This window comes from Calonectris borealis, chromosome 2 (genome assembly GCF_964195595.1).
Source record: "Calonectris borealis chromosome 2, bCalBor7.hap1.2, whole genome shotgun sequence".
NCBI classification, from domain to species: domain Eukaryota; kingdom Metazoa; phylum Chordata; class Aves; order Procellariiformes; family Procellariidae; genus Calonectris; species Calonectris borealis.
Window position 1 is genome coordinate 78286184 of NC_134313.1, and position 27318 is coordinate 78313501.

At 39.7% G+C, this 27318-nt stretch overlaps 1 protein-coding gene across 1 annotated transcript; it reads right to left on the minus strand.

The window, feature by feature from the left end:
• Window positions 1-468: 468 nt before the first annotated feature.
• SPMIP7 (sperm microtubule inner protein 7) lies at window positions 469-27318 on the minus strand. Its single transcript, XM_075140690.1, has 9 exons — window positions 26808-27318; window positions 22175-22257; window positions 18211-18284; window positions 17297-17435; window positions 16774-16841; window positions 15690-15731; window positions 15037-15144; window positions 4285-4392; window positions 469-717 (listed from the first exon to the last, which is right to left on the minus strand). Exons 1-9 carry the CDS (start codon window positions 27316-27318, stop codon window positions 594-596), a joined length of 1257 nt encoding a protein of 418 aa, XP_074996791.1. The 3' UTR covers window positions 469-593.

Genomic DNA, 27318 nt, shown 5'->3' on the forward strand with positions numbered 1-27318 from the left:
CCTCCATCTTCCCTATTTAACTGTTTTCAGTTTAAGCATAAGAGAATTTAAGTATGGGTGCAAGCCACACAGTCTTAATTAGCCTCCAGACCAGAGAACATAACCTGGTTCCTTTTATTCACTACTACACACAGAGCCAGAACAGGCAAAGATTAAAATCTCACTCTGTGACATTTAACCATATTTGCAAGGCACGCTTAGGACAGCTGGTGAGAAGGGCTGCTGGTCTGTAATGATTTCTTAGTTAATAATACATTTACATATATGTGTCTATATATATATACACAAAATGTCAATGGTTGGAACAGCTACAGCATCATTTTCTACCTTAGTTAACAGGGCAATTCAGTACAGAGAGTAAGTTTCATGCTTTGACTTACGACTCCTCTTGTTTTTAATATGGTTTTAACTGTCAACGCTAGTAAGTCATAAATATGAGAATAATGTAATAAGGACTACCACAAACACCCACTTCTATGTTATTTTATTTTTGTTCCGTATTTAAAGTATCCACACATCTTCACACATTTCCTTCCTCCTCACTGTCAGACAGTGAGGCTCTCAGTTATGCAGGTAAAAAGGATTGACACTTTCTAAACTGTAATAGTTTCTCGTTCCCTCTTGTTGAAAGAATTCTGAGGACTAACTGGAGTCACCATTTGGGAAAAAGGTCCCTGGTGATTATACTGAGATGAGCTTCCGTGTTTTGCTATGTATCTGCAGTCACAAAAAGACAGAGAAAAAAAGACTTTTAAAATGTGTTCTCATCTTGCTAAACATTCCCTCTTCTTCCCTCTCACTGCGTCCTTCATAAACAGTTATGCCCATTGGCCTCAGAGAATACTAATAATTTGCAATATTCCGTAGTATTAAAATCAGCTCCCTTAGGAACAATTCCTAAGAGTTTTAAATCTTACTTTCCAGATATATATAACGTGCTGAAAGACAGATCCCTACAGCAGCTATAAGGAAGGTATGTATGTTCTGCCTCTTGCCTCTTTTCAGTCTGTCTTGGACACACACAGTTGCTTCACAACTAACCTGCACACTGTGGAGAACTGCCATGAGCATGCTGAACGCATTCAAGCACATAAGGCCCTGTAGTGCCTGGAGGGCTAACTGGTGATGCTGGAGTTTTGGCTTTCAAGCCTAGAAAAAACACTTTGCTGGCACCATGACATACCTGCTTTAGATGCCCAGTCTTCGTGGTACAGAATACTGGGATGGGGATTAGAAAATATGCTGGGGACTGGGAGGGAACAATTTATGCTAGACTTCTGATATTCTTCTAATCTTTTACAGGAAGAGGCACTATAAATAATCTTATATCTACAACCTAAGTTGGTGTAGCCCCTCTGCTGCAAAACACCTAATCAAAAGCAGGGCTGACACAAAACTCACCACAGAGTCTTATGTTCACTCATTCTCCAAACAAAAAATATTTTCTTCTGACCTAAAGATCCTTTTTGAAATCTCCAAAGCAACTTGCTGAAAAGGTGCAATCCACCTCTCTAAAATCAAGCTAAATCCAGCACTACTTTATATTAACTATGGCAAGGCAAACACATTTCCACTCGTGGTGCAAACGGATTTGTGTTTTCTGGGTAGCAATGGACAGTTCACTTAAACACAAAACAAAACACAAAACAACACATAAAACATTTCTTCCTATGCAAAAGCTAAACAATGCTGCCAGAATTTAATTGCACAAAAGGACTTTGAAACCTAATTTTCTGACTTCACCTTGGGATTACCTGGAAATAAAAATACAATAAAAGTATGTCAATAAAGCTCGACATATAAAAATACTATTCATATTCAAAGATGAAGAAACCATATTTCTTCTGTTCTATATCCTATACAATCTTGTTGAGTTCAGAATGCTTAAAACAGGTATAAAGGATTTTGCCCCACATACTGTTGAAGCTCCATGCGATAGAAATACAGTGCAGAAGTGGTTGCATGCTGCCTGGTCTATCTGATATCGCTGATGTTTTTGACAGGAACATTTATTAGACCATGTTAGCAGTAGACAAGAGACTCCTTCTGATACCCATAATTGTCTTCAGGAGACTGACCGTATATTGTAGACATGTCAAATAAAGCAGCTATAAAAACATCCAACACATGCAATCGCTTGCTACTTTCTGAGAAATTATTACAGTCATGGCTTGAGAATGATCAAAGAGAGAAAAAAAGGGGTCACCAATTTTAAAAACAGTAAGAATGAGATCACGTCCTATATGAAAAGCATGTGGAGATGAATTGGGGTAGTCTGACCCCAAATTCCAGGAATAACCGCTCTTCTCTTCACCTCTCCACTACAGTCTAGCTTGATCTGTGACCACTGAAATCAGCAGGACTTTTATCATTTATTTTACAAAGGGAAGGAATCAAATGTTAAACATCTCTCTTTAATGGCATCACTAACCAATGTCGGGGGGAGACTCCCAGCATTCCTAATAGTTTTACATAGCAGTTTCATAGAGGGCTACGATCCTCCATCTAAGTCAGTGAACACTATCTTCGTCCTCAAGTAGCTACAGAGAAAGTAAAATAGGACTGTTACAATTTTGCAACCAGTGGTTCTACCCTCAGGGGAATGTACCACTCAGCTCAGAAAAAGGGTGGTTATACCTGATCTACAGTGTCTGGGTCTGATTATGCTCGCTATCTGTTCCTACACACCCTTCTTCAAAAAAGTCAGGGGATTCTGTCCTGGTTCTGGAAAGTCTCCATTAGCACAGAATTAGAACCCCGTTCTTGCTACCCACTAAAAACTAAGAAAATTCATCCACTATGAACTACACCCACAGTAACACCTGTAGAAAGTAAAAGGAAGTAACACATGTGTTTTCCTTTCTTAGATCACAGTGGCGCCTGTCTCTTTGCTCTTGAAATCAGGTATCTGTCTGAAGTCTGTCAATGATCTTTGCTAAGATGCATTTGCCTTTTTATTTGTTTGTGACATTTACAAGCAAGTTAGTCTTGCATCAGGCTGCTCCGAGTTCAGCTTTATTAGCCTACAGAGACTCATGACACTGTTGCGTATTTTCATTCCCTGTCAACAGCAAACTGCGACTACAGGTGACTGCCTATTTTCTAAGTATAACCACAAGAGAAAAAGAACAGAGGTGAACGGATGGAGGGCAGCAGAAATGGAAGTCAGTGCATTTTGCACAACAATGGAACACTTGACAAGGTGAATTCTTAAAAAGCTAGGCAGCTCCCTAAAGCTCCTCAAGCCTTTTCTGGATACTTTTCACTGGCAGTGTTGAAAAAGAAGTGTGATGTGTTGTGAACAGAATTCTTAGGCCAATTAAACAGTTTAGTGGAAGAAAATTTCTCAGGAAAACATGGAAACTTCGGATAGTGTCACCATGTCCTAGATCATTATGGATAACAAGGAATCAGAATCTAAAGCACAAAATCATAAAGGAGAGAGGGGAAACAAATAGTTACTAAGCTATTCTGAAGCTACTGGGAGAAAGGCTAGGTTGGTCCTTTGCCAAAGTCAGAAGGTCTCTTTGCTAACAAAAGGAAAACAGTTTTTCAGCTGTTCTGAGGTGTCCAGCTCTTTTGAAACCAATAAGAGTTAGACACCTAAATTCTTATACTGGCCCATAGTTTTAACAAGCCTTGAACGGAAGAGCAAGAGAGAATAAAGATTATTAACTCACTTCATGACGTAGCCACGACAGTGATGTAGGGCTATGATGATTTCATAGTCACAGGGTCCTGGCCTGCATCGGTGTGGGGCATGGCATGATTTTGCCTCTCACTGCCGTCTGAGTAAACCCACCCATTCTTAACAACTATTTTTGTATAGCAAATACCCATTTTACAAGTCTGCCAACACCACTTTGGAAACACAACACCACACGTTTTCCTTTTGGGAATTTTTAACTTTGACATTCATGGGCCTCTTTCAAAACACAGACAGATCAATCAATCAAGAAAAAATAGTCACTTAAGTCATGACTTAGTGACCATAGCTGAAGAAAAAATTTCCCAGTGTAGAAATAATCCACATTTAGAAATCATGATTTACCTCAGTGTTAAGGTACCTTCACAATACATACTTTACAATGTTCCAGAAAAATTCTAAAACCTCAAAAGATTAGCATGACAATAATGTGGTGAGATCCAACCCCACTGTATTTGTATTTTTTAAGCCAATGGAATGTCACGCTTAATATTTAATTGTTCTTTAACTAAATAAATGCAATTAGGATTCTCCCTGTAATCTTTCTGAACAAGCTGAGAAATATACCTCATACCTACCCATGCATTCGTGCAATTATTGATGGGGTTGTTGATGGAAGATTAGAATTTGCCGGGTGGGTTGCTGACCAATGAACCTTGCCAGTGTATCCAGGGATATTTGGAGTGCTAAAGGAAAAAGTTAAAGGGGGGTGAGGGTTGGAGAAAGAGTAGATTAAATGACTATAGGCTTGAAATACGACTTACAGATCAGTTCTAAAATAGCTAGTGTTTATCAAAGATGGATGGGGTAAAAACTCTTCATAATATAATGAGTAGTCCTTAGAAGTATGAATGAACATAGCTTCTTTAAGATCAGCGAAACAACTTTATGATGATCTAGCTGATGATCTGACCCAAAATCTTTGGTTAGGCATGGCAAAAGTGAGTTCTTTAGTGACTTTTCTTTTTTTTTTTCCCCCCAGTTTTTCAGATTGAATATCTGTATGATATTCATGATTACAAGCAACATTTCATCTCAAAGAACAAATGGGGTCACGGGGTTCACAAAGAGCACAAAAAGCAAGGAAATATTCTTTAAAAATATGATACAGATTTAGCTCATATTTAGGTTCCAGATTCAAACATGGAATTTAGGTAGCAGGCTTTAGGCCAACAGGTGTGATTTCTCATGACCTAAACAACAAATTATTTCCTAAATGATTCTAAAGTTCTCTAAATTTCCCCTAGAATTTATTAAGAATGTATTTACATGTATATGTAATATTATTAACATTGCTTAGACACATCAACTGAAATTCTAGCTTGAGTACACCATGGACTGAGATAGTATGTGCCACATCTTGGAAAACTAAAGCCTTTTGTTAATTCTGATGTTAAGTTTCAATGTGAAATTCAAATAGAAAGTTCCTTAAAGAGATGGAGGAAAGAATTCTATTTATCTGAGGTAGCACAACAGAAAATTTTGATAGCAATTGCTGCAAAATGAAGCAGAGATGGACAAAACTAAAGCAAAAAAGAAAGAACAAGGTACTAATATGAATTCAGAGAGATAATCCATAAAGATTAAAAAGAAAACAATCTAAACTCCCAATATGACAGCTTTTTTGCAACACGAAGTTATTCAGAGAATATCATCAGTACTATTCTATATTGACAGCACAAAATAGGACACTGCTGAATTATACATACATCCCGACTACCCACACACATGGAGGTAAGAGCTCATGACAAGCTGTTTCATCCACTGAATCAACTAAATACTTGGGATTGTAAACCTTGCCTGCATTAGTCCTTTGTAGGTCTTCAGACCGCATGAATGATAACAGTGCCTCCTTTAAAATAATCTATGAGGTATTTTTTGGTTCCCCTGTACTCCGGGTAAAAATGAACAATTCCTTTAATTATAAAGTGCATAGAGCTATTAGCGTCACTACAGCTGATCAGCTACTTCTCCGCAACTAAGTTCAGCACAGGATGCAAAACTGGACATATGTGTGAGACGTGATTTATCAGAAAATTCTTTGACTTGTGTACTAGGAAACTTGGCTCTGAAATTCCTCACCAGAATAGCAGAGGTAATGACAAAATGCTGTACCAATGTATTGTTATAACAAAGGACTGTGGGTGAACTATACTTGTCACAGGAGCATTTGCGGTATATGTTGTAGTCTTTGTACCCATAGTTAGCAGAAAGACCATCTAGTTCTTTGTCTTATTTTGGAATAGCCTTGCACTAACCCATACATTCATACACTGCTTTATTCCCTGGGCTATGCTCCAGTACGTGACCCTCCAGAGAAGACAGTAGAATCAGTACGCCAGTTTTGTAGCACTTGGGAAGCTGTTACCTACAGGGAATCGCCAAGTAGTTGGCTGAGCAAGTAACAAATCTGCTCTCTGCCTTGATAGCAGCCATGCAGGGGTAACAAGTAGGCCTGAAAAAATAATACAGCAGTGGAACATATTTTCAGAATTGGACAAAATGGCTTGCAGACAAATTTGCTTTTTCATGTCAAAGTAGACAATTGTCAGGCTATGTGCAGATGAAGTAACTCTGTGTAGAAAATTTCATCTGCATATGCAGGGAACCCACTGAGGGACGCAATGGACATTGGGTGGGTGTAAGTATAAGCACATGCATTCAGCCAAAACTGAAAATGTGATATCACTTCGAAGGAATCAGTCAGACTATGAACAGAGTTTTATTACCCTGGTGATGTGCTACATACCAAGATACATCTCTCACACATAATAAAGAAATTCCGTTGACTTCCTTGAAATTGTATGAATGTTACAGAGAAGAGAAGGAGATCACAACAAGAAGCCCCATATTAACTAGCAACATTTTATAAGCCTATTTGGAGTTAACTCACATAATAACTATACAACTGTGGAGATATTAAAATACATTTTGCACTGTGAGGTATCTGATTGATAAAATTTTCTGACCTTTAAAACTTGCAAAATTAGAAGAAAAGAGAAAAGCACCATAAATGGCCAATGTTACCCAAAAATCAAGCCTGAGAGATGACTCAAGATAAAGATTTGTTCTAGGCTGTCTGTTAGGAAGGATTGACAGAAGTTGGTATATTCATAACATGTGGAAAAGATGTAGCTCTGAAAGAGAAGAGAGATGGGTAGAGAGAAGCTAAAAGTACCAGGATAGTAAGAAAGCTTACACTACAGTAAAACAGCTGCTCTCTTAGGAACCTGCAAAGAAGATGCAAAAATGTGCTGCGGTTATGTATGTGATAAAGCAGAAGAAACTGAGGTTAAAAAAATACCCCTTTGGTTTTTTGTTTTTGGATCATGCTGTCTAGCTCTTATGTGTTTTCTCTAATGAGCTGCTAAACCAGATTGTTGCTGCCAAAGAAAACAGCTAAGCGCCAGGCTACCACTGGGCAACATACAAAACTCCTCTGCGGTTATGCTGTCGTCACCAAGCTTTCTTTCTGTAACCATGACATCTCTCTTGTTCATACACTTCCTTGTTATCATGCTAGCAGATCTTAGTCCCAATAAGAAACATACAGTGTTGGCAGTTGAATCTGTGCAAGCTCTAAGATTTTTCAAGTGGAATGTGGTGATTCTGAGCGCTTCTGCTCTGGTGTGCCTCTGTTTTGTACGTCCATCTCGGGATGTCTTTGAAGATTTTTATTCCCTGATAGTGTTCAAGAAAAACAGTGTGGACTTAATTTAGTTGGCCACCCATACTGGCATTTAGAGCTATTTCAGATGCCTTAAGGTATCTGAGATAACCCCCTATAGCACAGGACCCATGGGAGACCCACACTGTTCTGAAGCAGCAGCTGGAAGTGATGCTCTGGGGTGTCTCCAGGGCATTGGATGCCCAGGTTTGCCATGTAAATTCCATGTCAGCTGTTTTTATGGGAGCAAAATCAAGATTCCCCCAAATAATTTGTAATTATTGAAAACCTTGGATCTAGCACTTCAGCTTGAGCAACTGAGGTATCCAAGTTTTTTATGCAAAAATTCTGTCTAGTGAAAGCAATCCAGTAGATTCTTACCTTGCATGCAAAGAGTTCCTAACATCTTACTCTTTCTTATAAATCTTATAGAACTAAATCACCAGATTAAGTTATTAACTAGCTCTTCTGGTTACCGCAATTATAAAGCAGGCCTCTCAGGTCTCACTCACAGTACATAAGACTTGCAACTGGCTTCCACCTCAAATTCCCTTCCAGGAAGACTGACATGTCATACATTTGTGGCCCTTCTTTTACTCCATAATCCTATTTGCCAAGTGGAATAACCTGTGGTAAAAACACCTCAGATGTGATCCTATGTCAGGAAACTCAATGCATACACTCTCTTGTGTTGGGAAAGAATATACCTGAGAGAACTTGCGAAGTCAAAGCAAGGTGCTCCATGCAGAGCAAAGAATGGGACCAGACCATTCAGGGTTGTATTTCATACTCTTCTCCCTCAGCCATCAAAGCAGGATAGGGAATAGGTATTTACAAATGGATTTGGGGTTTCTAAAAGGATAAAACCATCAAAATGGTAATTCCCCAGAAATATTTTGAATCACATTGAACTGGAACATTTTGTTTCTACAATTTCAAACACTTTTATTCTGCTTTCAAATTTTTCAACCCCCCTTTGTAGTAGGGGGTAATATTTTTCAGAAACAAGAAAACATTTCAAGCCAGCAATAAAATCTCATTTGGAAAATGTCAAAATAGGATATTTCAGCATCCTCCACCCTCAACCCCCCAAATGACTCAAACTGGAAAATCACTAAAAAGGCATACATGGTGGACAAGCTGTCAGTTTCTGAAGAAAAGATACATTGTGGGAAAGCTCTTAGGCAGCCCATGAAAATGACTATGCAAGGTGCAAGGCAGCAGAGGGTCCTGTCCCCAGCTAATTGTGGCCTGTGAGGTTTCTGTGGTAACTTGAAATGATAAGGGATGCATGCACATAGTCAGTTGGAAGCTGACTACACTGAAGAAATATGACTGAAGTCACTGATAGTAGCATTTTGCCCAATGTGCTTAAGAAACCAAGAATAAAGGGTAGTTTCAGAAAATAGCTTGGTGCAAGAACTGCAGGACTTGAACACTTAGGACTTTGTCTTCTTAGAAACTGTATGTATTAAGTTCCTATTTCAATCAACTGCTTCCAGAAATTGATTTTGGTCAGATCCTGTCCTCTCTCTGACACAGACAACCGTGACCTTGGACAAGTCACTTCAGCCTCCTCAGTCATCATCTTTCAAAAACGAATGCTACAATCTACTTTACCAGTGTTATGGCAATTAATTAGTTGATGCTTTAAAAGTGCTGCTAAGTAAATAATACTTTGTTAGAATGTGTATGTATTGTGTAAGCACTGCCCTCTACTGAGTATTATGAGAGCTGATGAATTATGAGTAGCAAGTTTTAAAATGCTAATGACTGCCACATTTTTACTTAATTCTGGAGGCAGAGGATTTTAATGTGGAACAAGAAAACATAATCTCTGTCCTAACTCTTTTTGTCACATTTCAAGATGTAGGTTGCAATAAGTACCACAGTAAGAAATCAGGAAGTTGCTGTGCTATAATACAAAGACACACACAAGAGGAAAGCACGAGGCAGATATAACACTTGATTGATATGAACTGTTGCTGTGTATGCTGGAATGCACTAAGTGTGCTACACTAAGTACTGCTAACTCACTGAGGGTGTAAGGAAGTTCTAACAATGCCAAGAAGGAGAGTTATTTGTGTCTGACAGACTGAGCATTTACCAGAGCCCTGCCCATGAATGCTACAGAGGAAATCCCCATCACCAGCGTGGGAGGCTTTTTTTCCATTGACCCTTAAAACACCTGCAGAACTAAAATACCACATAGAGCATAACCGTGTTTCAGCAGATGACTGGGGAAGAGGTCAACAAAGGAAAAAGCTGGTGACTAGGGGTGGAGGAGAATTATACAAAATTACATATCTATAAAGATGTTTAAGAAAAAGAGAACAGCAGACGATTATGTTGGGAATCCATATGATGCAGTAAAACCAGTTTCTGTATCGTTCTCAAAATTATTAGATTCAAAATGCACTTCTGAATAAGAGAGAGATTCTTTTCAAAGTAGTTCTTAATAACAAGAAAGAATGAATTGGGTCATTACATATTTTCATTTATTAATAACATGGAGCGTCTCAAAAGTGCCCAGAGAATTTAGCTGTCTGAGCCTTCTTGGAAGTCACTGTAGCTGTGCTGCGAAGTTTCCTCCCTGGTGTAACTTGCCCGCGGGAGCTGAAAATACAGTGTTTCCTCAGAATTCAGGCAGTCCTCCTTTTCCTTGATACACATTTGGGTTGGAGCAGCAGTTACACACAGGGGATCAGATTTTTAGAAGTGCTCTGCACCTAAAAGTTTCATTGTGGTGTTTGTGGCCAGATTTTCACAGGAGCTTAGCAATCAACGTGCACCCAGAATGTGAGCTCTTTCAGAATTCTGGTTTTCATGTGTGGTCGTCGAGCTATTTTTGAAAGCTTGGCTGGCTGCACAAAACATACTTTTTAGCTCTCAGTTGCTTCCCTACATAGTTAGCTATGTGACATATAAAACCAAATGCAGTATTCATCTTCCATAAATAAATAAATACTATAAGCAAATAATTAATAATCAAATCAGTAAGAAACAAAGAAAAAATAACCAAGGAAAACAGACATAATCAATTCAGATGCCAAAGTCTTCTAAAACAAATTGCAGAGGTCTCAGCAAAATATATGAACAAATACTCAATTCTATCCCTGTTCAGGAAATCTTGTTAAGCAGATACCTTTGAATTTACACTTCATGGGTTTGAAAGAAAAGAAAGCAAATACAAGAAGAGAGTTTAAAGTAGACAAAGTTGGAAAAACACCCATAAGAAAAAGAAACTATTCACAAAAAGTCAGTAAATTTAAAAATACAACAAAAGCCACTTGACCCACTGGCCAATTGTTGTCCAGTATACCTAATAAAATTGCACAAGCAACATACAGTGAAAATATAAAAAAGCACCACAGCATTCAATTTGGAACCTCGTTAGTTAGTGGCATAAAAAGACGAGATTCAAGCCTACAACTCCTGTGGTCTGAGAATGTAGTCCATTGATGGAGCACTGAGCTGTAAAACAAGATCATGATAAGTTTTATAAAAGATTTTTGGAGATCTGTTGGTGAAAAAGGACTGCATTAGAAAGAGATTTTCAGAGTGCTCCTTCACAACAACGTCCTAATATTTTGACTGGCTGGTTTTTTTTTAAAGATTTGTATGTTGCCCTTGGCAAAGAAATGATAGAAGATTCCAGCTTTTAGGCCCACATTGCAACATAACCAAGGATGAAAGAGAGGAACAAGTTCATCCTAAAGCAGATTCAGGAGTGCACCCACAAACCAAGGATATTAAGAGTGATGCTACATTCCAGGGCTGGAACAGACCTCAAGAGATGGTGTAATTGATCCCTTTCCCCCAAGACAGGCTTTAATGAAAGCCTGGAAGAGAACGAGAGGAACCGAATTACCATCCAGGATCTTTGGTCAAGTGCGAAGATGAGGAGTCTGACCTGAGAAAAGCACTTCAGCAGCTCCCTTAGGGAAATGCCCACTGATCATCCCAGACTGCCACCAGATCACAAACAGTTTTGATTAATAGGTTCAGATTCGTAAATTTAGCATTTCTAGATGAGTCACAACACTTATGACATGGCTTTATACATGTGGTGAAGGCTCCCACAGCTATTCCATATCTGAACCACAGAGAAAAACTGGATAAAAAATTACTTAGATTCCGAAGTCTTCACTTGTGTCTCAGCCTAACTTTTAAGAACTATGGCCATCATTTTGTGCTAATTATTATTTTTTAAAACCAAGTTTCAGCAAAGCACCATTTCAATAGCTTAAAGCTCAGAATTTGGTAAAAAAAGAAGGCACAGGCTAGAGCTCAGGATACATGAAGTTTCATTCCTAACAGTGCTACAGATTCCCAATGGGATTTGGCAAATCACTTAATCCCTCTGCACCTGGATTCCCATCTGCAGAACTTCCAAATTGCATGGTAGAGACTTCAGGGTATTACCTAGAGTGTTGGGTATATGCACAGCAGCTTTTCACACCACCGGTCTTATACTAGGGACTTTTAGGCTCAACTGCAGCATAAGTAATGACTTTTATCTTTTTTCTAATTCCTTAAGAAAAAAGAAGAAAAACAGAAGACGGTTTCCTGTTCTGCCAAAAGGAAGAGAGGGTGGGTGCAAGGGTAACATACAAAACATGCCCAGGTTCACCACTCTTCCTGTTTGTCTCTGCAAAATTACATGACAGATGACTTCTAGCTAGTTTCAGCTTTGCTAATAATTTGAATGGCAACCACTTTCTTGCATGGTCTGGGGAAGAATAGTGTCTCACTCTGGAGTAATGCCTGAGCGCTGATGCTGTTGCCCAAGTGCTAGAGGCAGGAAGTGCAACTGCTAGTCCATGAAAGAGTGAAAGTGACTATCTACAAAGAGATTTTTACATTTTACAGACTTACAAAGCATATTTAGGCTTCTAAATCCAAAGCATATATCTAACTTCTCAAGGATTTTGGTGGGAGTCTAGAAGCCTTAATACCTTCACACATCTTTCCAGAACTACTGGCAAACACACAAAGCAAAAAACACAATTTATAGGGATCACTTTTATGTCTTTTTTCTGACTTTCCTCTTTCTTCTGCTTAAAATCATAGCAATCTTGATGTCTGACAATCATAGAGAATAAATACACTTTATGAAGAACTTAATAGAATTTTTCAGGTGGAATTGAGTTTTTCACACCTTTGAGATGTCAGAATCTTTTAGATCTCAGAGATCTTCGTCTCCTGGTTGCCAGAAATCAATGAAACCCATGGCCTCACTCACTAAAAAACAGGAAAATGACATGGAGAATACCAGAGAAGGTAATACAGAACCTGTTGCTCAAACTTACAAATCCACTATGATACCATACGCTGCAAATAGTTCCAGACAACATCTCTGTCCGTCTCCAGCACAGTGTGCACATCAGCTTCTATTCTTCAAAGCTCTTCAGCAACAGCAGTATGACATGGCGGAACTAAGGGTTAAGAGCTCAGAAACTCAGAAATCCCTGTTCAGCACTATGTTGTATGCTATGTGTGCTGTATTTTTAAAGCACATTTCTCAATAATCATTTTATACTATTTTATGTTCTAATTCAAGCAGAAGTTACAAGTTAGATGAAGGCTGTGAGAAATCAGATGACTTGTGCAGGAGATAAAACAATCAGAATGGTACATTATGCACATAAAAGCTTGACATTAATAAGTTTGATTGCAGTAATATGGGTCAAATCTGATCATTGTACAATGCTTAGCACCTTATTTTGTCCGTGAATCTATTGCTGTAGTGAATAAGGCTGTGTGAAGAATGATGTGCCATTCCCCACAAGTATGGCAGCATGTGACGCATTACAAAAGGATATGCATTCTCCCTGAAACTGATGTAAGAAACAGAAATGAACAGACTTAAGGTGGAGCTCAGAAATTCCAGCTACTTCCAAGGCAGCCCCCAGAAACTAGGAATATTTAGCACATACTCTGCCATATGTGAGTAAGGCCCAGCATTATGCCTTTTCTTCAGAATAGAGAGGGAAATATTTTTACAGTTTCTTCTCCCTCTGCTTCCCCCAACAAAGTATCCCTTCTGTAGTTTCCTCACAAATGTGGACTGTGCAAGAGCAATGAAAGGACAGAAAAGAAAGGCCTATGCAAAGAGAAAATCTGATTAAGTAAACAGAACAGTCTCTTTCCTCTTTTGTTTTACCTTTTTTAGTTCTTACCATTATGTTGTTACTTCTACCGTTTTACTTTCTCAAAAGTTTGCAAATAAATGCTTAATACCAGCTCAAGCTACTAAAGAGAACTTTAGGAAAGCCTTAAAGTGAAAACTTTTGCACGTCAAAGTTCGTGATCTAGCTAAAAGTCAGGAGGTGTTCCTACTGGCATTCAGGGAGCTTTTGCAAACTCAAAGGCCATCTAGTGGCTAAAATTAAAAATCACACATTTTTAACATGGCAATACTCAAGTCACACTACCCATCAAAGAATGGCATATGCACTTCTACCCAACAGACCTGTTATTAATAGTAAAGAACAGGAAGTGTTTGAAGTATGAAAGCATGTCATAGTTTGAAAATAAACATAGTTTTTTTGGAAGTAAGGACTCTATTCAGAATGGCATCAACAGAAATTCCTGGTGCATGCTAAGCTCAGAACCTTCTCTTCCATGTCCTCCGCCCTTGAGCCTTGTATGTAACACAAATCTACTTTCTGCTGCTGGGCATTTACAGGAATGCCTGTGTTAGGTAGTCTCAGCATCATTAGGAACCATTAGTCAGGTGTTTTGGGGTATAATCTAGCAGATGTGCTCAGACTAGCTTCACATGCAGCCTTTCTCAATTGAGAAAAAGGGCAAGGTGCCTGCTGAGTTCTTAAAACTTGGTCACGCAATTAGGCTAGCAAGGTTAACAGCAGGAGGGAGAGCATACTCTGATTTCCATCCCAGACTAGGTCAGTCTGCTGATCGTGAAGAGTTCATTACACCAAGGCAGTATATTGCACTGGTGTTACCACAGGCAGCTTTTGCTTCCCAGGATGGGCACACTACGAGTAGCTTTTGGTCCAACAGTCAATTTTTGTCAGTCCACTATGACCATTCTGTACTAGATGGATGGCAGGGTCACTGGGGCCCCAGAGCAACTCCTGGATGGAAAAAAAACGTAATCAGCATTTCTAGTTGAAAAGCGTGATGCATGGTGTTAGGAGCATAATTTCCCTGAAACTATAACACTAATGTGATACAATAAAGAATCAGGCCTTAATGTTCTATGAAAAATTCATAGTCAAAACAGGTTGCATTTAAGCTTACCATAAGACAAGTAGATGGACAAAATCTCAGTAGACATATCTCTGCTCATTTTGTATCAGCTTCCTTGACTAATTTTGTATATCTAGGCTGAATGGTCCCTTAGATGTATACAGACCTACACTGACCACTGCAGGCAGTTATCCTGCAGTTACCACCATTTATTAGTGACTCAGTTATTAAAAAGTACTCTTCAAATTCAGCCTTGAATCTGAAAGCCCACTGTGCTTTCTGTGTTAACAGACCTCATTCAAGTTATTAAAAAGAATAAGGAATGTTCCCCAATATTTTTTTATTCTTTTGGCCCAAGACCAGCTCTTTAACTGATTTTTCCCCTTTTCCAAGTAACAAGAACTCAAGAGGCAATATCAAAATCACGCTAATAAGAGAAACATACTGTGCAGTGCTTGTGTAGCGAGGCTTTGAAGTTCGCACATGGTTAAGTGGGATTAAGTCTACATCGGCATTGTCAATGTCTTCAAAATTTACTGCACCAACACAGCCACTGTTTGGATAGAAAGAAAATCAAAGATATGTACATTATTCATAAGACAGCTGGTGGAGGCAGCTGAACCATATACTGCATGGTCCAAAATTCTAGTTATTTATTAAAATGGTCCACAAGAAAAAACATGGAGATGAAATGCCCTGTGTGCTTGGCATGTCCCAAGATGAAAACAATCATCTGCTGAACTTGCAGCACATAACAAATGACAGCTCTAGTACATACGTGCAGAGAGGAGGCCTGGGAAGAATGGAAATAAGATAGAAATGTGTCATCTCGTGTCCTTTTGGTTATGCCCATAATCAGACTGGGATATTCTTCCAAAAAGGACATAATGGATCCTGCTTTCTAGTTTACAGGTAAAAGGCTGGAGTCACCTGCAAGCAGAGGAGACTCAGCACACGCTCTCCCTTGGCACCAGAAAATACCTTAAGATTAGATAACATAGGCCATCTACAACTCTTGCTTCAGAAAATGAGAGATGGATTGCTTGGGCTTAATCAAAAATGTAGGACGTAGAAACAACCCAGGGACATTGTACTTACGTATACAAAGGGATATGACAGGTTCGAGAGCTTCGGCTTACACTGTTAAAGACAAAATAGATCAATCACCTTTTTTTCACCAGACAGAATATTCTGATAGAATATTTATGAGGTCTCAAAAGAGAGGTGGTGACAAGTCAAAGTTTTGCTCTTGGAATGATGCAATGCTCATTTGAATTTGGTAAAAGACCATGGTAAATTATTAGATTGACATATATGCTAAATGACCCAGTTCAGCAGGCAGAATCTTGTCTTTTAATCTTCATCCTCAGATACTGGGACTTCAGTTAATTTCTGAGGATAGTATAAGCAAGTTTTCTTTAAAAATGAACTGCTTCTCTACTTGTAAGACTTCTTTAATTCATTCTTGAGAACACGGGAAAATTTAACATCAGGTCTGAATTTCTCTCTTGGTCTGTCCCTGCAAGCTGCTCTCACTGGCCATGTGTATATTCCTTTGAAAGAGCAACATTGAAGAAACCATAATAATAGTGTTTTCTATCTCCCTTCCACCCTGCAGAGGCACCTGTCTCTCCCATTGTATGCCTGACTATGCCCAGTAGCACACCTGTCCATTGAGTTTGCCCAAGCAAACCTGCTGGTTCATGGCCTGGAAAGGAGGCGAGTTCCAGCTTTCCTATCTTGCTTTGACCAACCTTTCCTTCCCCTTCTCTACCTGGCTCTTATCTGGGCCCTTCTGAACCTCCTTTTCTGGGCTCATCTAAAATGCTCCACTCTGAGATTGTTTTGGATTCTACAGACAGCAGATAAAACCTTGCATTTGTACATGTGTATGATTACCGTGGTGTTTTCATAAATGTCATGTCTCAATGAAAACATCAGCTGTATGCAGTCATGACAATCATTCACTTCACAGATTACTTTTGTTATGCTTTTTATATTTAACTCTCTCACAGGAGAAGCATGTTAGAGCATACTTTTCATATAGTTATTGATTGAATATCTTAACTTCTTTAGTTATAGAATGCTGCTGAATTTAGTCTTCTGAAATAATTAACTGTACGCAGACTTCATAAAGGAAGTGTTCAGAGGACCCCGATATTCACAAAAAAATGAAACTTACAAATCAACAGGTCTCTGTGGAGACGTAAAAGATCTTGTTTGAAATCTGTCCCAGAAGCCTCCAATAACCTAAAATCATAATTAGATGCTTCTTGTAAGGCAACATTACCTAATTAATTTGGCTTAATAGATTTTCATGAAGCAATCAGAACCAATTGCAGGACTGAATTTTAGTTTAGTAAAAATAATAAGTATTACAGTTAATAATAACAACTAACTTAATGTGAGATTTGTTATGATACAGCATCATTCCTATCAACCAATTTTTCATCAATATCCTTATCCTCTCTTTTCATACTGTGCATGCATATCTTCTTCTGTACCAATTTACAGGGGCGGGGGAGGGAAAAAATATGAAATCATTTGAGGCAATTACTGGAGTGTGCTGATGACCTTAAATGCTCACTTGGGACTAGTTTTATTTTAAAACATTGCTGTGGGTTTATGTGTATGACCTACACAAAATTTAGGCTACATTTCATTAACAAAACCTAAAACCAGTTGGCAAGAAATTGTTCACTGACTTGGCTTATTTCAGGTTCAGGATTGTATCTCCTTTTTGTGAAACACTGGGAGACAGGATCAGCCAACACCTCCACTGTTGATTCTGGAGGCTGGATTTTGGAAGGTAATATGTTATCCCAAGGAACTTCTTCATAAGCTCTAGATCAACAATAAAAAAGAAGAGAAAAAAGTTCCCGTATAATCATTAGTGAATGACATCAGTAGCTAGATAATAAGGAATTATGTGACAAAGAAGGATGTAGAAAATAACAAAGGTGTATATTTCTAGTTTAAAGGGAAATGAAAAGTCTGGAATTACATGTTGCTTGTTGGGGAATAAGTAGTTATGGTACAGTTTCACAGGCTTATCTTCTTTAAAACTTTCTCACTCACTAATTGAAAAAGATACTTTATCTTCCAATAAGCTTACAGTGATGATGGGTTTTATTTTGTCTGAATTTGAATAATCAGTTAAGTGAGACAAGACATAAATAGAGATTAGACACCATTCATATCATGCCTGTGACAGGCGTTGAAGACAGATGTACAGAATGCCCTTTTGGAAACTCCAGTTTCTCTTCACTGCCTATAGAGGAAGTGGAGATGAAAGGCATAGACTGGATGCAAGTTTTTAGATAACTAAAGTTCATGAGATGAATCCTATGCTAAATGCTGTTAAAACACCAGAAGTTCCAAGTGATAGAAAAATTGTTTGTATTCTTATATGTCCTGCTACCTAAAGGTGCATAGTAGCAAAAAGAAGATGAAAAAATGAAGCAAAGGTGCATAGTAGCAAAAAGAAAATGAAAAAATGAAGCAAAGGTGCATAGTAGCAAAAAGAAAATGAAAAAATGAAGCAAAGGTGCATAGTAGCAAAAAGAAAATGAAAAAATGAAACAAGTAAAAACTGTTTTTAAAAGAAATGGTGTCTCACTTTTGAGTATTTGACTTGTAGAAATACTCCCTTGCTTTTTCTTCTCTCCATCTTGCAGAAGGATCACTTGATTCCTAAGAGAAATCAAATACATGGCAGAAAGCAATGCTATCAACATATATGATACTAAGATTGATTGTTTAAAGAGTGAACTGTATGTATCTGCATTTTTCTAGTTTGCTATCTTCTTTTGCATCAGAAAGTGAAACATGCAATTTCACATACTACAGCCAGCCAGAACTGGAGATCAAGAGTGGATCTATTTCTGAGAAGTTTTACTCAGGAAGGAGAATTTAATATAGAATCATAGAATCATTAAGGTTGGAAAAGACCTCTAAGATCATCCAGTCCAACCGTCAACCTAACACCACCATGCCCACTAAACCATGTCCTTAAGCGCCTCATCTACACACCTTTTAAATACTTCCAGGGATGGTGACTCAACCACTTCCCTGGGCAGCCTGTTCCAAGGCCTGACCACTCTTGCAGTAAAGAAATTTTTCCTAATGTCCAGTCTAAACCTCCCTTGGTGCAACCTGAGGTCATTTCCTATCGTCCTATCGCTAGTTACTTGGGAGAAGAGACCAACACCCACCTCGCTACAACCTCCTTTCAGGTAGTGGTAGAGCGCGATAAGGTCTCCTCTGAGCCTCCTCTTCTCCAGACTAAACAACCCCAGTTCCCTCAGCCGCTCCTCATAAGACTTGTTCTCTAGACCCTTCACCAGCTTCGTTGCCCTTCTCTGGACACACTCCGGCACCTCAGTGTCTTTCTTGTAGTGAGGGGCCCAAAACTGAACACAGTATTCGAGGTGTGGCCTCACCAGTGCCGAGTACAGGGGCACGATCACCTCCCTGCTCCTGCTGGCCACACTATTTCTGATACAGGCCAGGATGCCGTTGGCCTTCTTGGCCACCTGGGCACACTGCCGGCTCATGTTCAGCCGGCTGTCAATCAGCACCCCCAGGTCCTTTTCCTCTGGTCAGCTTTCCAGCCACTCTTCCCCAAGCCTGTAGCGTTGCATGGGGTTGTTGTGGCCGAAGTGCAGGACCCGGCACTTGGCCTTGTTGAACCTCATACAGTTGGCCTCAGCCCATCGATCCAGCCTGTCCAGGTCCCTCTGCAGAGCCTTCCTACCCTCCAGCAGATCAACACTCCCACCCAACTCGGTGTCATCTGCAAACTTACTGAGGGAGCACTCAATCCCCTCATCCAGATCGTTGATAAAGATACTGAACAGGACCGGCCCCAAAACTGAGCCCTGAGGAACACCGCTTGTGACCGGCTGCCAACTGGATTTAACTCCATTCACCACAACTCTCTGGGCTCGGCCGTCCAGCCAGTTTTTTACCCAGCGAAGAGTACACCTGTCTAAGCTGTGAGCTGCCAGCTTCTCTAGGAGAATGCTGTGGGAGACAGTGTCAAAGGCTTTACTGAAGTCCAGGTAGACCACATCCACAGCCTTTCCCTCATCCATTAGGCGGGTCATCTTGTCATAGAAGGAGATCAGGTTGGTCAAGCAGGACCTGCCTTCCATGAACCCGTGCTGGCTGGGCCTGATCCCCTGGTTGTCCCGCACATGGCTTGTGAGCACCCTCAAGATGAACCGCTCCATAATCTTCCCCGGCACCGAGGTCAGGCTGACCAGCCTGTAGTTCCCCAGATCCTCCTTCCGGCCCTTCTCGTAGATGGGCGTCACATTGGCAAGCCTCCAGTTGTCCTGGACCTCTCCTTTTAACCAGGACTGCTGGAGAGTGGCTTGGCAAGCTCCTCCGCCAGCTCCCTCAGTACCCTCGGGTGGATCCCATCCAGCCCCATAGACTTGTGAGGATCCAGGTGGCGTAGCAGGTCATTAACTGTTTCCTCTTGGATTATGGGGGCTTTATCCTGCTCACCATCCCTGTCTTCCAGCTCAGAGGGCTGAATACCCTGAGGATAACTGATTTGACTATTGAAGACAGGCAAAGAAGGCATTAAGTACCTCAGCCTTTTCCTCGTCCTCGGTGGCAACGTTTCCCCCCCCCCATCCAATAAAGGATGGAGATTCTCCTTGGCTCTCTTTTTGTCATTAATATATTTTTAAAAACATTTTTTGTTGTCTCTTATGACAGTGGCCAGATTGAGTTCTAGCTGGGTTTTTGCCTTTCTAATTATATAGTGAATACAAGTTTAGAAACTAATAGAATGTCCTTGCCTCTCTACTCCTCAGGAATGTAGCTTTCCATTTGTTATATTATTTATAAAATGGCATAGCAAATGCACTTTGCAGTCTCTCACATACGCCTGATATATTTTTACAATGTTCAGTGCTACAAATTGTGTTCCTCAGGGTTCAGTTCTAGGGCCAGTTCTGTTCAATATATTTATCAACGATCTGGATGCAGGAGTTGAATGCACCATTAGGAAGTTTGCTAATGATACCAAACTGGGAGGTGCTGTTGACTCTCTTGAGGGACAGGAGGCCTTGCAGAGGGATCTAGATAGATTGGAGCATGGAGCTATGATTAATGGGCTGAAATTTAACAAGTCAAAATGCCAGATTCTGCAGCTAGGAGAGAATAATGCTGGGCACAAGTATAGACTGGGAGAGGAGTGGCTGGAGAGCAGCCCCGCAGAAAGGGATCTGGGGGTGCTGGTCCACAGCAGGCTCAATATGAGTCAGCAGCGTGCCCTGGCAGCCCAGAGGGCAAACCGCATCCTGGGGTGCATCAAACACAGCATAACCAGCCAGTCAAAAGAGGTGATCTTCCCGCTGTATTCAGCATTGATGTGGCCTCACCTTGAGTACTGTGTGCAGTTCTGGGCCCCACAATATAAGAAGGGGGTCCTTGAATGTGTCCAGAACAGGGCCACAAAGCTGGTGAAAGGGCTGGAAGGCATGTCCTGTGAGCTGCGGCCAAGGACTTTGGGCTTGTCTAGTTTATAGAAAAGGAGGCTGAGGGGTGATCTCATTGCTCTCTCCAGCTTCCTGAGAAGCAGAAGTGGAAAGAGAGGTGCTGATCTCTTTTCCCTGGGATCCAGGGACAGAACACGTGGGAACGGTTCAAAGCTGTGCCAGGGGAGATTCAGACTGGACATTAGGAAGCATTTCTTTACCGAGAGGGTGGTCAAAAACTGGAACAGGCTTCCTAGAGAGGTGGTCGATGCCCCAAGCCTGTGAGTGTTTAAGAGGCATTTGACAATGCCCTTAACAACATGCTTTAACTTGTCAGCCCTGAAGTGGTCATGCAGTTGGACTAGATGATCATTGTAGGTCCCTTCCAACTGAAATAGTCTAGTCTTATTCTATTCTATTCTATTCTATTCTATTCTATTCTATTCTATTCTATTCTATTCCATGCCATTCCATGCCATTCCATGCCATTCCATGCCATTCCATGCCATTCCATTCTAACTATTTAAGCATGTTCAATGCTTTAAGGACTATGAATAGTCTCATCAGTGTAGAAGGATGAAGGATGCCATTACATTTTCAATATGGGAAAGACTTAATTAGACTTGCGCTATGGAATCATTGATGTATTTTGATTTACTTATTTGTTTGTGACTTGCATCAAATAAGGCAGTGCCTAAGTATAAAATACACAAATATTTATATCAAGTATGAAGTTTTGGTAGCTTTTTTACATTCTGGTATTTTTGCTCTAACTCTGTCTCCAGTTACACATAACTGACATTGTTCGTATCAGTCTCACATTACAGTCTAAATCCCTTAACCAGAGTAACAGTACAAAAATGAAAATTATTGGAGTGATGGCCACTCTGGTGGCCATCTGGTCATGCTAACATACAGCTACATGAAATATAGCCCTTATTTCAATACAATTAGATGAAGAAATTAAAAAGTCCGATTTCACTACACTACTGTAATCACTACCAAAAGTATGTTAAATGGAAAGCAGACTAGGAAAAAAATGATTTAAATATGTTTTCTGTCATTACAAGAAGAGCACCAGACACTTGCCTTGAGACTGTGATCCATACAAAATGCAAAAATATAATTTTGGTCAGGTAGAGCAGGAGCAACTTTCACTGGAGTTCTCCAACCTGAAAGAAAGGGTATCCTATTGTGTTAATCAATTTGCAGCAATCCCTAATGTTTTAAACTGGATGAAAACAACTCACGGTGTCCCATAAAAATCGATTCACCAATGTTCAGTTACCTGTTACCACTCTGAATTACAAACTTCCACAAAAATACATTGAATTACATGAAAGATGAAAGTAAATGATAAATAACATCACAACATACATTGATATGGTTTGGCCTACTTCACATATTGTCATGTTCAGTGCTAACTGTATAAACGAAATTATCCAAATTAGCAAACATAGTAATAAAAGCTTGTTCATGCAACCCAAACTAGTAATTGCATATTGCGTTTCTACAGTTACATAATCTTTGCCAAACCCCTTGTTTATTGAAAGCAATAAACAAGCTATTCCATGTGCAGTAGGTGAATGATTTCCTAAAGATATTTCTCTCTCTCCTTCATCCTCCCAACTTCATATTTCAATAATTTCAGCTCTCCCTGACCAGGTCCTGTGAATCAGGCTTACCCACCAAGAGGCTGTATCCTGCAGTCACTGTAGAGTCAGATACGTACTGATTGGTGAGCCAGTACACACATGCTGATAACCAAGGGAGCTGCTGACAAATCGAAAGATGTTATAATGCCTGAGTTTCAGCTCCCTGAAGAATCATAGAATCATAGAATCATACAGGTTGGAAAAGACCTCTAAGATCATCGTGTCCAACCGTCAACCCAACACCACCATGCCCACTACACCATGTCCCTAAGCGCCTCATCTACACGTCTTTTAAATACCTCCAGGGATGGTGACTCCACCACTTCCCTGGGCAGCCTGTTCCAAGGCCTGACCACTCTTTCAGTAAAGAAATTTCTCCTAATGTTCAATCTAAACCTCCCTTGGCGCAACTTGAGGCCATTTCCTCTTGTCCTATCGCTAGTTACTTGGCAGAAGAGACCAACACCCACTTTGCTACAACCTCCTTTCAGGTAGTGGTAGAGCGCAATGAGGTCTCCCCTCAGCCTCCTCTTCTCCAGGCTAAACAACCCCATTTCCCTCAGCCGCTCCTCATAAGACTTGTGCTCCAGGCCCTTCACCAGCTTCGTTGCCCTTCTCTGGACACGCTCCAGCACCTCCATGTCCTTCTTGTAGTGAGGGGCCCAAAAGTGAACACAGTATTCGAGGTGCGGCCTCACCAGTGCCGAGTACAGGGGCACGATCACCTCCCTACTCCTGCTGGCCACACTATTTCTGATACAGGCCAGGATGCCGTTGGCCTTCTTGGCCACCTGAGCACACTGCCGGCTAGAGGAACGTTTATTTTTGTCTTTCCTCTCCCCAGACTTCAACCTTCAAAAATCTTGCAGGGATGCAATTATCCTCAAGATGTTTATATCTCCATCAAATTTGGCAGAAATTGGCCAATGGGGTTAAAAGTTATTAGTGGAGAACCAATAGATAAATAAACAAGACAAATAGAAACAACTTGTCTCCTTAGGGAATCAGGATAAAACCCACAAAATAATCCTATAAATAAGGAAAGGGATATGTATGACAGTATCATTCAAACTGCTGTGCCATTAACTAGCATAATGCTTTTGGTGACTTTGGGAAAGGTGTATTTCTAAGTATATCTTGCAATACTATACATAAAAGAGATAGGCAGCCACACAGCCATCACATCACTCTATGAACTAGAAACTACTACTTAGTATCAAGAATGTACTACTTAGGCAGGTTTTGACCTGCTTTTCACTTGCAGACCCCTAAAAATTTCCAATGCCTATGAAGACCTTTATGTAACAAATTTAAGCTAATTCATAATAGAGTTACTTTTCCTAGCTATTTGTAGAAATTTTAGCTACACTTTGGAGAAAATAGTTCAAAGACTAAAAGTTGAAAACCACTGTGCAGAATACAAAATTAGTTCTTGCAGAACTAACCACTCTGACAAAGTTTAAAAGAAAATCACAGTTTTCAGTAAAAGAGACTAAGTTTAGTATCCTAAAGCTATATGTAGATACTGAAATAATATGACCTGTTTTTTAAAGAGCTTTTTGCACAGTGTGCTATAACTGCTGCTTTTGAAAATCTTGACAGGATTTGTGGATCTTTGCGCTGTGAAGAGCTTTCAAACTGAATGACTCTCCAATTAAAACAATTATTCTGGAAAGTGTCTCTTAAACAGGTAACATGCTTGCAGTAAAGATGGTGGCTGCATCTTCATTGCCTCAGCTTTGTGTAAACTTTACATGCTATCTGCAAATATACAACTTGTGCTCATATGGAAATGCTTCCACTAAGTTTTATGTCTGAAATGTTGTAATTACTTAATATGTATGAATGTACTAGTGCCCTCTACAGTAAAGAGGTAGATGGCTCAAATATATTCACCCATATGTCCTAGTAGTTCCATAAAAATAGTCTTCCTCTGGTTCATTGATTAAAGAGCTAAAGGTTACAACTGTTATTCCTTTTGTTGTATGTGTAAAACACTCATGTCAGCTACAACATCCTTAGGAGGACGTGTATATAATTTTACATTTGCTTTGATAATTGTATGTATGCATTTCTAGAGACCTCTGCTTTTGCACTGTACACTGTAATTCGCCATCTTGACATGACTGGCCCACTGCTGGATGATTTATCTTCTAACATTTACTTCTCTTTTTGCTTTCAGTGGAAAGATCTAGCATAAAAATGGCAATAATTTTTTCCTGAAGTCAACTTTCTGGAGGTTTCAATGACCCTAATGATTTGCTCAGTCCACAGGATTGAAAATGGCATGATCTGTTCTTGTCCAAGTTGGAAACTCAGTGTCTTGGCTTTGTCACTTTTAACTAATGACAAGCTTAATGACACTGTCAGTTTCAGTTTATTACTTAAACTAATCCCCTAATCTGACAAAGCAGGATTCAATGACGCATAATGAATTTGGGGAATTTCTGGTTTGGATTCTGAGTCAGAAACTGAAGAGGTACTCATTCACATTTCTAAGCTGTTTCCCAGAAGCCATGAAAGCCAGAACATCTTTTTTTTTGTTTTTAAAGGAAAAAGTGAGATTCTCATATCACCACATAAAGACATATGCAGAGAGGTTTCACAAAACCAGCAGTCTCACAAGCTTCACTGCACCTCACTATTCGAAAACTGTGTACTGTTTTTGACCTCTTATCTTTTAAAATTAGTAGGAGTAGGGCTTGATGACATTCAGTTTCAGATTTTGCCTGTGTTCCTTTCAGGTTTGTCTGTATCTGCCAGAGTATCTCTATCTCTGTCTCTGTCCGCTTTTCTCTGCATTGGAAAAATTAATGGTCAGATAGAATTGCATATCTCAAATATTCTTTCCCCTTTACTTTTCCAGAGGCTTTCAGAAAAAAGACATCTGATCAGTTCTGGTGGTGTCTGAGGTCTAATTTCATATGTAAATGGAGAACACAGTAACTGAGAAATAAGAGTGAAAATTATAATAGGATGAGCAAGAAGAAAAAAGGAAAATTATGGAGTATATTTTTTTATCCCTTGTGGTTTCTTGGGTTCTTTTGGGTTCTGTTATATGACTGCAGTAAGCTTAAAGTGATTTAAGATGCAAAGTTCAAAGACAGAAACAAGGAACCAAAAGCACTGCCTGAATTTATAGCACATAGAGACTTTATGGTGACAATAACAAGGATAAAGTATAGCTAACTGTGAAGTGAGAGTGTTATCTCTGTACAGTAAAATGGAACAAGGAGCTTATTTACATTTCTTTACCATGTTCCAAGAAATGCCTCCGCCCATCTATGAGCAAACTGCCTGAGTTGTCATAAAATTTTTTTCTAGCTGTAATGAGCATTTCTCTATGAAAATCATTGGAATTGGCTTAATCGTTAGAAAAATTCAACCATATTGCTTACTGCTAATTATGTCTGCCTTTAGAAGCCCTGGGTAGATATTTCTGCTTTCCAGAATTTTCATCAGAAAATTCTGAATATTAACCACCAACCCAATTTTGCTTCAAGTTAAAAAGAGTGAATTTCCATTTTGATGCTGTAATCAATACGAAATTATCAGACCCAACTTTATGTGTAACACGTTGATATAAAATAAGAGGGTAATATGTACTTTGACCAACGTGTGATGGCAGTCCTAAAGAACTTCTCCGATCAGCTAGACACTGGAATAGGTCTTTAAATGCGCTGCACTGCAACTTGTCAGGAAAAGACACAGAAATATCCAGGGGATTTCCCGACTCAGGAGTGATTTGTTATTTTGGTTTACATTAAAACAGGTGCTCATTAGGACCTATATATAACATCACAATTTAGTTAAATAGATGTTTTAAAACATTGTTTACCTTCAGAGATTTTTTTCTTTTTAGCATTAGAATGCTCATTAGAATTTGCTGACTGGTACCTCTTTGCTACATCAGGAGTAATGAATCATACAAACACTCTACTGCAGTTGTTATATTCAGTTCAAATATCAAATATCGGGGGATGGAGTTCAGAAACTAATTGTATTTATTTGTTAAGCATCACCAATTTCTTTGGTGATTAAGAAATAAAAATAGTAGTTTGCTTTACCTCTGAGTCGTGCCCTGACAGAAGCAGCTGACACAGCCCTGGAGTTCCACCTTCTGTCCTGGCTGGTTTCCTCCAGGAGGATCATCTGCCTCCTGTGGGCAGAATGGCCTCTCTTCCCTGTGATGGGGACCCGCTGGTGAGTTTTCCAACCACTGTAGTCCACTAGGAATTCAATAGCTCTTCCAACATTGGGCTGCAGGTAAGCATCTGCTCCTGGACTCACAAAACCTGAGCAGGGATCCACAAAAGGCACATCCCGGTGTGGGAACAAAGGGTAATTCGGCTTTACTGGAGAGGTGAATGGACTGAATTTAAGGAAAGAATTACTGTTTTTCACTTCAAAGTTGGCAAAGCCATGTCTGTTCTCAGGACCTCTCACAACAGGCATGCGCATCTTCTTTAACAGACTTCGACACTGTTGGCGATCCATCTTGTGAACTGGTTCAACTGACAAGACAGACTTTTTAAAGGCACTTGCCTGCCTTTCAGCTCCATGGGAAACCACGGTCAT